Here is a 14,259-nt window from a genome sequence, read left to right as displayed (position 1 = left end):
ATTCGGGGCTGCAGAACACTTGGAATTTTGGAGCCGGTGATGATCCGAGGTCTGCACGAATGGCTTCTTGCAGGCAGAGATGGGAGGAAGCCTGCAAAAATGAAAAGGATCGCATCCGAGGACATGTTGCCGTCATAACGAGTGTGCTCATTTATCGCGCAGGGGCAGAGAGAGAGAGGCCGCGGGGCCGGCCTGTATGCATCGTTACACAGGCCCCGGCGGCGGGCGACATGCCCCGGTGTAAAGCCATGCATCCGCGCTGGCTCGTCTAAAAGCCAGAGCTCACATCTGCAGCAGCCGACAGCCAGACAGCTCCGCACAAATTCACTTCGTCTTCTAGTCCAATATGGCGCCCACTCCTCTCCGACACTTTTTTTTTTTTTTTTTGTCAGTCGGCTTTCCTAAATTCGTTTCAGGGAGAAGCTCTTGCGTTGTCTGCCCCAGACGCCTGCAGGGGGCCCACAAAGCCCGTCTAACTAGCGCGGCTGCTGCTGCTGCTGGAGACGGCGCTTCCACAAGCTGTGCTGTTACACAAAGCGCTCACAAGTGTTAAAAAATCATGGCAGATTTTATACCTTAGTGTCTTATGAAGCTGACATAACTGCCTTTCACTTCGACACCTGCAGCAGGGCGTTTGTGCACAGTCTGGGGAACAATGGCCTAATGGCTGCTTGTGCAGACAATGGGGTCGAAGCTAAAATTCAGACAATATCCCCTCGGTGTGGTGCCATCATGATAGGCCCATTGCCCCTCTGCGTGCGTGTACGTGTCTCCTAGTGTGTGCTCCTGCTCAACACACACACACACACACAGAGAGAGAGAGAGTAAAGGGGCGGGGAGGCAGAGTAGAGGCGGAGGAGGAATGCCAAGCTCCATCCAGTGCTGGGAACCGGAGCATTTGCGCAGATAGTCTGCGCTGACTACAACTGGCACACAGCTTTTCATCCCGGGAAGTTTGTTGTTGTTGTTGTTGTCCTTGTTATTGTTTTGGCTCTCGCTGTCGAGCAATCCGCCTGCACAGTCTGCAAGAGCAGGGCAACCAACCGCTGCTTTACCGGACTCCAGTCAGTATCAGGGATTTAACATGGTGATCAAAGTGTACATAGCATCGTCCTCTGGATCCACTTCGGTAAGAGACAAAAGACATCGCATGGCTCTTATGTACTTGCAGCCTCCAGCTTGGTAGGCAACAGAGAGGAGGGTGAACTTTTATTGATCTCACTGACTGATGTCCATCCTGCTGTCATCCTCTCTGTCTGGAGTGGTCTGACTCATCAGTAAGCATGCAGCCCTGGACACAGATGGAGTCCGTCAAAGTCTTCCCTCTCTCTCTTTGCCCTTATTTAAACTTTGTCACAGAGGCAGACGTAGGGACGAAGGTTTGAGGAGGGTGGAGAGCACACTTATTTCTGCTCTGGTTAGTGACATTTGAGCGTTTTTGCAATTGAAACCAAGCTGAAAACAGGAAAGGCATGAAAATCAATAAATGTGCTGTTATCTGGTGCCAGTAAATGCACACAGTGTCTCAGTGTTTGTTTCACCGTGCTGCAGCCTGGAGGATCGTAGGCTTCGTATTTTGGCAGTTTCTTCCAGAGTGGGGAGGAATGACTGTGATGCAATCCTCCAGGGCCCATTTTCAGATATGCAGCTGCAGCCCAGGAATACTTAGGCTCTGTTTAAGGATTTGTCGGAGGTCTGGGTCGACCTAGACTGATAGAGTATTTTGCCGTCAAATCCAGCATCTAGCGTCTCTCCAAGTTTTTTTTTTACTAAAATGCTCAATTCTGCAAATTTGTTTTGTGATGGCAATAGCTTAGACATAATTGTGTAATATCAAAATTAATTTCGAGAATACAAACTTTCCTCTCAAAAGAGTAACTTAAATCAAACTCATTCATCACATGTGGCTAAGTTGCATGCATTGAGTAGCTCACTTACAGACAAAGAAGGTGGACATAGAGGCTGTCTTTAGCTGGACAGGATTAAATTACTTCATTGCTCAAACAGTAAGTGACATGTCCAAAGGATCAGCTGCAGCAATCATACAGGACAGGAGCTTCCTATAAAAACAAAGCAGTTGGAGTTAACAGCCGGTGATGGCATCACTGTGCTGTGGCCAGCCTGGGGAAATGCCATTACCTCTGACTGATCCTTCTTTAGTCCAGTCTGCCACAATTAGTGGGCAAGGTTATGTACTCTTAAATGCAGCTAGATACACTTACACTCCCATTATCATCTTCAATGTGCTTTTATTTAGAGCTGGCTGATCAGACGTGGTGTGCTGCCCAAGGCAACAAAAGCATCATGAAAGCATTACATCTGCTTCCTCTTGATCTGCTCCGCTACAGAGCTCATTTGTTTGAGCTCTTTTATAAATGGGATATGTTGTCACGTTACAGAGTTGACTGGACTCATCTCCATGTTTAATTTAGGCAGTATTTAAATCAAAATTTCTCTCCATGATGCAGGAAAACATGTTTGTGATGACAAATTGCGGCTGAAACTCTGCCCTCGCCGTGAGCTTGCACTTCGATTGCATCAGTGACTAATCAATGTGATTTGCATTACGGCATCCAGCAGTGTCTGCTGCTACATTAATCACTCCAATCTAGTTAAGCATGCGTATGGGGCAATATCCAGAGCAGAGAGACAAGTAGGAGTAAATCAAAACTAATTTTGAAAGCCTCACTTATAAAACTTCAGTGTGAAGTGGTAGCCAGAGGGACACACCAGATTCAGCAGCTGGCAAGTTACAACAGTCAGTGTTGTTCAAACAGATACTAATTGTAGTCACGGCTACTGACAGTTAGTCCCTGAGCAAATCTCTGAATGCCAGTTTATTCTCTCCAGACCCTTGACCTGTGATAATCCAGTGCTGAGAGTGGTATTCCTGCAGCTGACATCATCATGTTTCCGCCCAATGATGCGAGGCAGAGTGTTTGAGTCACCTGAAGTAATGACTTGTTATAAGCTCTCAGGGGACACTTCTAGTGTTACCTTTAGTGGCTTTGTAAAGATTAGGTCATACTACATATTTGGACCTTTGTATAAACTGGGACAAAAATGTAACATATGACTTAGAGAGTATCATTCAGAGGAAAGCAAAATTCACCTCTTAGGCTACCTGCAAGATGAATTTGAATAGAAAACATAGATATATTTAAATTTCACACATGTAAATAAAGACACAGACACATAAGCAAATGTGCAGCCAGTGTCCAAGGCAACAGGCCAACTGGGCCAACCAAAACAACTTTTGTCAAAAGAGCACATTCACTGCCTGCAGCCACAGTACTACGGTTTGCTCATTGCCACAGTAAACACATTAATCAGCAATAACTGAGGAAGTTGCTCAGAGACATAGTGCATTTGGTTTCTTATGTGTGTCTGTCCAAGTCTGAAGTTCTCTGTCTCAGAATCTCAGATCAACTGGCCTTTTCCACTGTTGGTTTGACATTCACTGAGTATAGGTCAGACTCGATTTGGTAGTGAGTCAGTCTTTTTGTATAAAGGGTTGTTTTATTTTTTGCCCTTTTACTGTTGTTTCACCTTGAAGCAGTGAGAAAGCCCACCCCGAGCAGCACTGTAAGACTCTTTTGTAACAATGCTGTAATGCTGACTGACCTCACGATTGGGTGGAGGATACTGCTGCTGCTGAAATTCCAGTAAGTGACTGTTTTCAGCTCCAATAGGACTTGATCTAATCAAGACTGAAACCTTTATCCCTACAACCACACAGGGCCTGGGCTGATTTACGTTTCCTTTAGTCCAGAGAGTGGATTTTCCTACATTCAAATATTTGATGAGAGAATAAGTTAAGAATGAATAATTTAACAATTTTTACATTTCCATCCCTTTTCATCAGAGAGAGTGTAACCTGATATAACCCCAACTCCTAGTAAACAACAATGATTGAATAAGCCTCCATCATATTGATCCAAACCCATGTGGTGGATACAGTGCATCCAATCAATGCTTACCATTGTTTGGCAACTGCTAATGCCAGAGTCCTGACCTTTTCCTGGGACTGATCAGGTCTGACTCACATCCCCATGCCCTCAATTTCATCTCTTTGCTCTTCTACCGCAACTGTCACATGATGATGATGATGGTGATGATGTGGAATGTAAACCAAACCACATGGATTGCTGTGACAAAATAAAGAGTTATTGAATGAATCTAAAACTTAAGCACTGCAGCTCAGGTTGCAGCAGGAATAACCAAACACACTTGTGTACATTCTAGACTATCTCTTGTGAATCATCTAATGATACAGCAGGTCTTCCATGGGTGTGTGCACAGACTGTGTTTGAAATAAGATAACCCATTAGGTCTGGAATGTGTTGCTCTGAAACAGTTGCTTTCAGTATGTAGTTGATAACAGATTTCAAGAAAGATTTCAAATCATCTGTTTGATGAGTTTACCTGTCAACATTTCCATGTTTTTAGTTCACTACATAAGACAAAGAATCTACAGTCATGCTAGCAGTTTTGTGAAGGCTGTGCAGTGGGGCTTTGAAGCAAATGCTGGCATGAGCACTATTGCTGTGTCTCAATATTCACACTTGCTATTTCGACTGCATGGCTGTGTTGGCATCAAGTATGGCAAGGTGCAGCACACTACAAGTACCTTAATGATGTATTCAAAACAGGAAATTGATAGTAAAGCAGTGGACTCTTCTAACCCCTAAACGGTGTGTCGTAGCAGTACATTCAAACTTGTGAAAAAAGCTAACAGGGAAGTAGGAGACAGCGCCGTTATTCCCATTTCACATGACATAGATGATACATAGAGGAAATTGATCTATTAATTCTCCTGTCAGGTGAACAAAGCGGGTGAAAGTAGGCAACAGTTGTGGTCGTCATTTCCAGAGAGAGTTTGGTTTGAGACAGAACTAACCTGGTGAAATGGACCCACACTGCCAGTGAGTACAAATGGTGCATCTTTAGTATTTTATATAATTATCCTAACAGTGCCACAGGAGGAAAACTCAGATAATTTAAGTGATAAAGGTCCATCAACTGAGAGCTGGAGTTCAGTGCTACTATATCCATTAGATGTTGAGATATTTCACAAGATATGGGAAAACTGATCTACTGATTGGACCATATGACCAATCATATGTAGACAAAACAAACAGTACAGGGACATGATTTACCTGATTTGTATTGCGATATACAAAGTCGTCAGTACACATTTGCATACTCAGGCAAATTGTCCGATATAGTGTATAAAAGAAACCAACTGTGAGACTCTAAGGTCCTGTCATTTGACTTTCTGCAGGCTTGACTCTGGTGCTGCGCTCTCACTCTCTGCTGGTCAAAGTAGAACAGGGGAGTCATTTAGTGACATTCCAGATAGATAAGGAGGGAATCAAACACAGCAACAAGAGAAGAGCAATTGTTTATGACCACGCCCCAAAACCAGGGACAGTCTGGCTTCTTCCATAAAAATGCAATAAACAAATCACCTCTGAACACACTACAGAGTCATGCAAATTGGGAGAAGGGGCAAAGCTGAGGACTCTCACTGTGCAATTACAGTTCATGGCAGATGGTATGTGGCCAGTTTGCCCTACAAATTAATTTAGCTTGGCAACAGTACAATGCAGGCTTGTTGGGGGAACGGTCAGCTGGCTTCAAAGTGGAGGAGAGGAGGGAGGAGAACATAAGGATCCCCATCATTAACCTGTCATTTTACCTTCAAGTTTGTCAAATCAGAGACAGTCTGTGGTGCAAGTGAGCTGATTTGTCCCTCAGAGAGAGCACTGTCCCTGTGTGTGTTTGGAGAGACAGGGTTAGTTAAATTCAGATTGAGCTCATGGCGTTCCACTTGGCTGCTTTGTCCCAAGCAGGTGGAGAGAGAGGCAGAGAGCTGCTTTTTAGGACTTTGGCCTTGGGAGTGTGACGGCCATTAAATGATTCAAACTGTGCCACAGCTAATCTTCCGGTATTGTCAGCTCCCTCATTTCCATGCCTCAATGTTGTTTCAGCAGATGGCTGTTAAATAATCCACCTGTCTTGTCTGCATACCATAAATGAGGGTGGAGCCCTCGCATGGGGCTATCTAGACTAACAGAACAATGACTCGATTATCACATTTAACTGTATTATATTTAATGTGATGTGAGCATACGTGGATTGGAAGTGTGTAGATGTGTTTGTGTGTGTGTAGCAGAGGCGGGGCGCAGGCTGGTGTGTCTCCTTGAAGCAGACCTTATTTGGCTTGTGTTTGACCAGTTACCTCCTCTCAAGTCCCAGAGGAGCTCTTGTTTCCGTCTGGCCTTGTAGGGCCATCCTCCTTCTTAACAACACCCACTGAGAGCACATTGGATCAGAATTTCATACACCACATCTCACACACACACACACACACACACACACACACACAACCATAGGGACAGAGGCAGCAGGCAGCAAGGACACAAACCTTCTGTAGCATCTTGATTATCTTGTGTGTGACTCTGATTGGGATACATTGTGATATAGCTCAATAATGCACCTGATCGTTCGCTGTAAAAGAAATTAACTGGCACAGGATGTCACCACAATGCTCTACACACACTTTCATTTCCTTTTAGATTGCAGGACTTGGTTTTTCGATGAAAAGTTTCACACAGAATGGACTACTGTAAGTGTCACAAATGACACACTTGTTAATGTTAATTATGGTGTTGTAGCAATGCAAAAGAAAAGCCTTATTTGACAGAGAGGACCCTATCAGAAATAATCCCCTCTGCAAGTCTCAAGTATGGAGAACGATAGTAACTCTAATGTACGAAATCTTTTCAAGAAGTATTTTATGTTGCCATATAAGAAATATGGGGTTGGACACTGTCAAGGGAAAATTATATACTGCATCACAAATGCTTCTGAAAGGGTTACATTTTAGCCAGAAATTTACTGCTGAAATGTAAAGAGTACGGTGGGGCTTCAGCCTCGGGAGTTGCCGTCTTCTTCACTGTCTGACAATCTTTGTAGCTTCGCCCGAGTCTGTCCTCATTACTACTCATGTGGCACTTCGTTCACTTCTCAGAAAAGGAGTGGTAAGTTAAAGAGCAGCTTGTGATCTTTGTAGTGAAATATCTCACAGCAGAGAAGAGAGATGTTCTTTCTGCAGCAGACTGACAGTGACAGTGAACCGAGGCCCGCGTGTTTCCTCATATGGCTAAAGTTAACCAACGTCTAACTGACAACTTCCCCTTCTCTCATCTCTCCCACACACAGATCAAAAAGCAGCAGCAGGATGTGATGGGCTTCCTGACAGTCAATAAGATTGAGTTCGAGGAGTGTGACATCGCAGCCAATGAGGCCAACAGGAAGTGGATGAGAGAGAATATTCCGGAGGAGTCCAGGCCGGCGACAGGCAACCCTCTGCCCCCACAGATATTTAATGAAAGCAAATATTGCGGGGTGAGACAAACAAAGATGGATCCATTGCCATAACAGTAGCACTCTGACAGGTCTCAGAACTGTTGCACATGAAGCTCATGTCCTCAGTCTCTACAAAGCAGTCATGGTGCAACTATGCTTAAATCTTCTATAGTATTTTGGTTATTCATAGTTTTATTTCAATGCCAAACTAAGGTTAAGCAATATAAAGTGTTCAACGTGAAAGGTGTTGCTCATTGTTTTGGTCTTCACAGTCTAAAGCTGCTGTTTAGATCTAATATCATGCTCTCACAAACTTTATTTAACAATATAAGGCAGCTGTCTACTGGTTGACATACTCACCAGAAATTCAAAAAAGTAAATGTCACGGTGTTCCACCTCCCCCAAGAGGCCATACAATGAATTTTTTAATCCTTCAAAAGGTCAATAATATTAATTAACACTAAAATATAAGCCTTTTTTAAATTTTTAAACACTGTTAGAAGGTTTGATACTAATTTTTTCCTGTTAAAGATTAAGCTGCTTATCTTGGCTTCGCATTGAGAAATGACTCATCAAAGTGTGTCAAAAGGTTTTGCATTCAGTGAATGCTTGGATATATTGTCTGTTTAATTATTCAAATGTTTATTTTTTTATCTTAAATATATAAGTGTGAAAAACAGTGAGCTTTGGAGGTGTTCCCAGGAAGTTTTTCTTTTTTTTTTTTTACCTTAACACCAAACAAGTCCAGGCCTGTTTCTCATTTTTGTGCTAAGCATCGCTGACAATGACACAGCGCAGATAACAAGTTTGAGTATTTGCCTAAAGTGAAACTATTCCTTTAAAACATCATCTGTGTGGAGATAAAGTGTACATGTCATAGGAGTATGGGGCAAAGGACAGTGGACATCTGACCTCAGAAATTCTCACATTATCGCCCAGGTATTCTCTACTATGTACGCCAAACGTCTGTCCTGGATTATTTCAGTTCAATAGATCCAGGGCCCTGGGGCCTGTGTGCACTGAGGCATCATGCTGTATAGCTAATGGATGGCTGGACAGGCAGTGGCACATACAGTACAGAATGGGCCATGCAGAATGTCACAGACTAAGAGAGCATCATTTCCCAGGATACTTGCAGCTGCAAGACCCCTTTTGAAGAATCAGTGTGAGTGTGTTCTGGTATGTGAGTGTAGGAGAAATGAGATACGAGGGATGAGTGAGAGAGACAGACAAACAGTAAATGGTGAATGTGTTAGTTTCTTGTCAGTGGGTTAGTTTCTCAAAGACAATAACCTCCCATCAGACTGATTACAGAAGCCTGCTCTTAGACAAACCACAGAACCTCCACTGTTCCTCGCAGACTTGTGGCATTTCTGTTCATAATATTGCCCTCCGGCACAGCTTCAAAGTTTGTCTCGCATCATCATTCCTCTGGTGGCAGCTCAGATTTGGGAAAGAAGACATGCTGATCGATCTGCTGTAAACCTTGCCCCTCTGGCTTCCTCCTCTTTCTCAGAACTATGAGGCCTTCTTCGATGCCAGAGAGGACAATGCTGTGTATGCATTTCTGGGTCTGACTGCTCCCCCAGGCTCTAAGGTAAGCTTATGAACACAAGCGTACACTGATACCTATCCTTACGTTCAACTGCATTCCTTCAGCCTTGCCGTGTTTCATGTAAAAACAGGCTTATGTGCCCAAATATATATTTATCCACAGAAAACACACATATTACATAATACATCTGTTCATGATACTCTCAACACACAAACAGGCCGCCTGCTCACCGGCGCCTCCCCTCAGTTACAACAGGAACTGCAGGGAGGTGTGCCAGTTACCATAGAAACAGAGGTGTTTTCCTGTGAGTGGCGGTTGTGGTGGGGGTGGGTGGGGGGGGGGGGGGGGGGGGGGGGGTATATAAATCTGTGTCCTCCATTTTTACAACATACTTTCTCCCTCTTGTTCTCCCCCTGTGTCTCTCTCCAGGAGGCTGAGGCTCTAGCAAAGAAAGCTCAGCAGTAGCAGCTTTAGACCATTTCTACCTGAGAGCTCAGACTGAGACCTGGACCCTTACCTGGACTCAGAATGACCTGGAAAAAATCCAGGAAAAAAAAAAAACGCAACATTTCACATAGCATATAAATATGTGGACAGTTTTTGTTTGGTTGTATGGGTTTTTTTTATTACTCTGTGTTCAGCTGTGCCTTGTCAGCCGTAGTGAAAGGAGGTACTAAAGCAGAGAATTTTGGATATTGAAAGTATCTGCTTCCTCCATTAACCTCAGCCTGCTAAGCCTACTGGCTGAATAATTTGTCAAGCAACCATACACATAATGTGTAGTTTCCTGTTATGGGATATAAGAAAATGTGCACACCTCAAAAATTGTAACGCATATTCATTGTTTGGCCAACATGTTACCATTGGATCATAAATCATAAATGTTATTTATGTCACTCAGCAGGTTTAATCAGTAAATGCCTTATCTGTTGAAACATTGAATCAGATGTTGAGCTTCTGCCAGTCATGTTGTTGCCAAAACTGCAGCTCCTTTTGTAGGAGCTATCCATTACAATCCTTTTCTCTGGGTAGTGTTTTACTTTATACTGTCTTAATGCTGTTTTATTAGCAAACTTTTTTCTACAAGATGATATATGTTTGAAAATACATGCAAAAAGTATGCAAACACAGAGGGATGTGAAATTGACTTTCTTTTTTTTGTGTGCTTTAGTTGTTCTTGGAATCAGTTGGATAGTTGTTTTTTTTTGGGGGGGGGGGGGTTGGTTCATTTCGCTGGTGATCTTGTTTTACATTGTTTTGTAAATCCCTGTTTTGCATCAATTGGTACCTTCCCTAAGATGAAACAGAAATAAAAATTTAAGCATGACTCTTGACTATTTCCTGTTAGTAATACTCATGAAATAAATCCTACTTCCTCCTGATATAGACTTTAATTGTGTTGTAGATCGATAGATTCTTTGTTGTCAGTGCATATTCCTTTCCATGGAATTTTGGTTTGGCAGCAATTCTACTTAGTAATATCTAATAAATAAAATGAAAAAAATTGCATCAGCAATTACTAAGAATAATAAAAACCAAAACAACAAAAAATGGACTCTCTCCGACTCTGCTGTGAGCAGTTATATTGAGAATTCCCAGAAAGGACTGCAAACGGAAAAGGTTGCTATTATATTTTAAACTGTATTGATTTAATCTATTTTTAGATATCCAGCATCCATTTGTGTAGATGATTTTTATTTATCCAGCTTCTCTTTGTGTAGATGAAACCACGATGGCTGATTAAAGCTGTAGTTCTCAGCGTTACTTGTTTGCCAGTTATGGGCCCCTGAGTTAGTTCCCCTCTACATTTCTCACATCGTGTTTTAATATAACCGTTCAAGCTCTTCAACATTTCACAGCAAAAGCAAAGACATCTAGCTTCTCAGTTTTTTCTTTTCTTTTCTTGGCAATCTTTGCCAACAGCGTGATTAATTTTTGCATTTCCAAAGAGGAGCACCACTTATTCGGGTTAGGCTAGACATCGCAATGAGTCCAGGGGGCCACTCCAGTTTCCTCCCAGAGTCCAAAGGCATTCAAAGGCATTATTTGGTGACTTTATTTTGCCCGCAGGTATGAATGTGAGTGTGAGTGGTTGTTTGTCTCTTTATGTCTCTATATGTCACTATACGTAAGCCTCGCTGTCACCTGATGGCAGCTTGGATTGGCTCCAGCACCCCCTGTGACCCCAACAGAAATCAAATGAGAGAATTTTTGCATTTACAAGAGGTTATAATTCTGTCTATGATCACTGTCTATCTGTTGATGCAAACGTGGCTACAGCTAAAATTACAAACAGGTCCTTAAAGTTTTTTTATTTTTTATTTATTTATTTACAGTTTTATTGTAGGACTTGTACATTGTTATATTTTACATAAATTAATGAGCCAAATATTGTAGCTTATTGTTTTTTCCAGCTCATGTGAAACATTGATTTTCAGTTACAGACTAATAAAGGAAGTAAGCCATTTTTCTGTGGGTGGAGGGCCAGCTCTCATTTGCAGAAGTGAAACAGGCCAGAGCAACTTCACAGCTACAAATGCTATCACAGTGTATCACACAAGACTGACGACCAGAAGAAGTAAACGACAGACATAAAAGAAGACAACAATCCACGTTGGTCATGCTGGGTGAAGGTTTTCTTCGAATTTTGCTTTACAAGGAGAAGAGAAAATTTGCCTCTGTTTCCAAAACTCAGCCATGCCCTCACTGTCCAGACCCGTCTGAGTCAGCGGCCTCCGACTCAAGTATACAGACCGATTCAGCTGAAGCAGGTAAACTGCTAAAATCAAATGTTTGCCTGATTGTGAGAGGTCTAACTTATCACACTATACTTTTGCACAATATTTTTTCCCCTTTTATTAAAACTATGATGGCAGATATTACCTTATTAATGAATTCATTTAACAATGTCAAACTCAAAAAGCTTGAACTGTAACACAATGACTGGCTTATTCTTTGCAATCAGGTTCAAATCAGGAAGCGTTAGATGTCACACAAGCTCAGGGACTGAGAGTGATGCCTGAACATCCTGCAGGCCTCTTAATCCCTGGGTGGTCCCACGCCCCTGCCCTGGACCCTGACTTCACAGTTTGCGTAGATGACTGCAGCCTCCTGGACCAGTATCCAGACCTGCAGGTGGCCGACTCAGGCCGCATCTCACACAACCCACTGAGAGCTACTTTCACCACACATGACCTGTACAATGCTGTCACTGATGTCCACCATCATCCAGAGTGGGCAGCCAAGCAGGAGCCAGAGGGTGACCCTGCTACATCCATACCAGACCAGGGGTATCTGGTTATGGGGGACAGTGAGAACATCAGCCTGGATCTACCCGGATCAGGTCTAGAACCCATGTCAAACTCTGTGCTAAATGGACTTCTGGACAAGCAGTTTGAAGAGGTGTACATGCAGCACCTCACTGAAAACCTGGCTCGATGTAACTCCCACCTGGGGAACAGTCTCCTGCACGGCCTGGTGCCACCGCCGCAGCCCAGCAGTGGGGCACAGGGGCCAGATTCACTGGAGGCCTGTCTGGAAGAAGCCAGAGGAGACACCGACAAGAAGATCAGCTATCTGAACACACACAACGCAACCTACTCATCCAACTTCAGCTCCCCTGTGCTGAGGATCTCAGTGCCTGACAACATTCATCAATAAGTATAAATGAAAGTATTACCTTTAATGTACCACGTTAATGTGGTTATGTTGCTCACTCTTCACTAATTTCAGGACATTTTTGTGCTTTCTTTTTGTGTATGTGTCTCCATGATGTATCCGTGTACTTGCTTAATGAACACATGCCTGACATGTACCTGCTCTCATGTGCCACCTGCTGTTGGACTGTTGTACTGCAACACATTCACTTTGCCGGAAACAGGAGAATTTATTTTACTGAGATTTTAGGTAGGCGTGTGATAGGCAGGTAATATAATAAAGAAAACTGTCATCTAACGTACATTTATGCTGCACACAGGGGAAGTCATGTAAAAAGGCATGTGTCCCATAAAATAAAGGAACCTGAAGAAATATGAGGTGTGAATGCCTTCTTACATGCTACCTGGCACCAAATGTGGAACCAGAACATGACCTTAAGTTAATGCCGTCGATGTGTAGTTTCCATGTTGATTAGCACCCTCGATGTGACTTTCTGCTGCAAAATGTTTCCGTATTTACAGAAATTCTGCAAACTCACAGCAATTTTAATTTCAATTGACCAACTGCAGCTGATCTGATATGAAATTCCTCTGGATATTCAGATTATTTTTAATTGAGGAGACATTTTCCTATGTCTGTTTGACTTCAGTGTGAAGTACATGCTCTTCAGCGTGCCATGAGTTGACAAAGGAACAATCCAAAGGGTTATGATTTATTCACATCTGGGCCTCAGAGCTCCCACAGTGACGGCAACTGTCATTTAATAACAAACACCACCAAGCTCGGTTTTTCAGAGACCGACTGTCTAATCAAGGTTTGTTTCTTACAGTGTCAGAGATGACAGTAATTATTAACTGCTAATTTTAAGAATGAAATGCCAGGACAAAAAAAAAGCACATAATGGGACCTGACCCATTGCTGAGAGAACCTACATTGCCTGTGCTTTTCCTAATGGGACAAATATCAAAATACGTGCTGCGATCACGGTTCACTGAAGTGAGACCATCAAGCTAACGCAATGATAGCTCTGCAGACAGCTTCAGAAATGTGGACAAAGCTGCATTCAAAACTTTGAGGGGAGATTCAGTCACGACCCTCTCTGAAGGTTGCCCAACGTTCACATGATCGCTCAGCACTGACACATGCTATAGCCGAATGTATTAGTGTCCTAACTTGTGCTAGAACTGTATTCAAATTTCACTGTGAATACCTGGGTACAAACACATGAGAACACATGAAAGCAGCCAGCGGACCTTTTGACAGCAGCTATTATTCTTGTTATTAATTACACCTGCACTTTAGCTTTTGTATGAAAAACACATGCATTATCAATGGGAGCCATGTCTTATGTTGTCTTGTGAGACGCAAGTGAAATGAGAAGACACCCCATCTTTTACAAAGAGTTATATGTTGATCCTTGAGCTTTGCAGCTGTTTTCCATAAATGGTTGAATTCACTGAGGAAAAACTCACTTTTCAAAGTCTGGTTTAAAAAAAAAAAGTTCTCGATGGATGGCTTTCCACTCATGTCATTGAAAAATGTATGATGGTTGAATGTAAAGTGTAATCAAAAAGCTCCATTTTCATGATTCTGTTTTTTGTCATTACATTTTTTCCTCTTTTTTTTTTTTATTAGATTTTTTTTTTTTTTTGGGGGGGGGAGTCATTAGAAAG

At 42.6% G+C, this 14,259-nt stretch overlaps 2 protein-coding genes across 2 annotated transcripts; both read left to right on the top strand.

Annotated features, from left to right (window-relative positions):
* The first annotated feature begins 872 nt into the window (after positions 1–872).
* Positions 873–10,256, top strand: sh3bgrl (SH3 domain binding glutamate-rich protein like). Its single transcript, XM_029512007.1, has 4 exons — positions 873–1,129; positions 7,228–7,413; positions 8,891–8,971; positions 9,359–10,256. Exons 1-4 carry the CDS (start codon positions 1,085–1,087, stop codon positions 9,392–9,394), a joined length of 348 nt encoding a protein of 115 aa, XP_029367867.1. The 5' UTR covers positions 873–1,084; the 3' UTR covers positions 9,395–10,256.
* A 725-nt stretch (positions 10,257–10,981) lies between these two features.
* LOC115050197 (uncharacterized) lies at positions 10,982–13,411 on the top strand. The gene is made up of 3 exons (XM_029512989.1): positions 10,982–10,999; positions 11,368–11,700; positions 11,895–13,411. Exons 2-3 carry the CDS (start codon positions 11,550–11,552, stop codon positions 12,587–12,589), a joined length of 846 nt encoding a protein of 281 aa, XP_029368849.1. The 5' UTR covers positions 10,982–10,999; positions 11,368–11,549; the 3' UTR covers positions 12,590–13,411.
* Positions 13,412–14,259: the final 848 nt, after the last annotated feature.

Source organism: Echeneis naucrates, chromosome 10 (genome assembly GCF_900963305.1).
Source record: "Echeneis naucrates chromosome 10, fEcheNa1.1, whole genome shotgun sequence".
NCBI classification, from domain to species: Eukaryota; Metazoa; Chordata; class Actinopteri; order Carangiformes; family Echeneidae; genus Echeneis; species Echeneis naucrates.
This window is presented reverse-complemented; position numbering and strand designations above follow the sequence as displayed.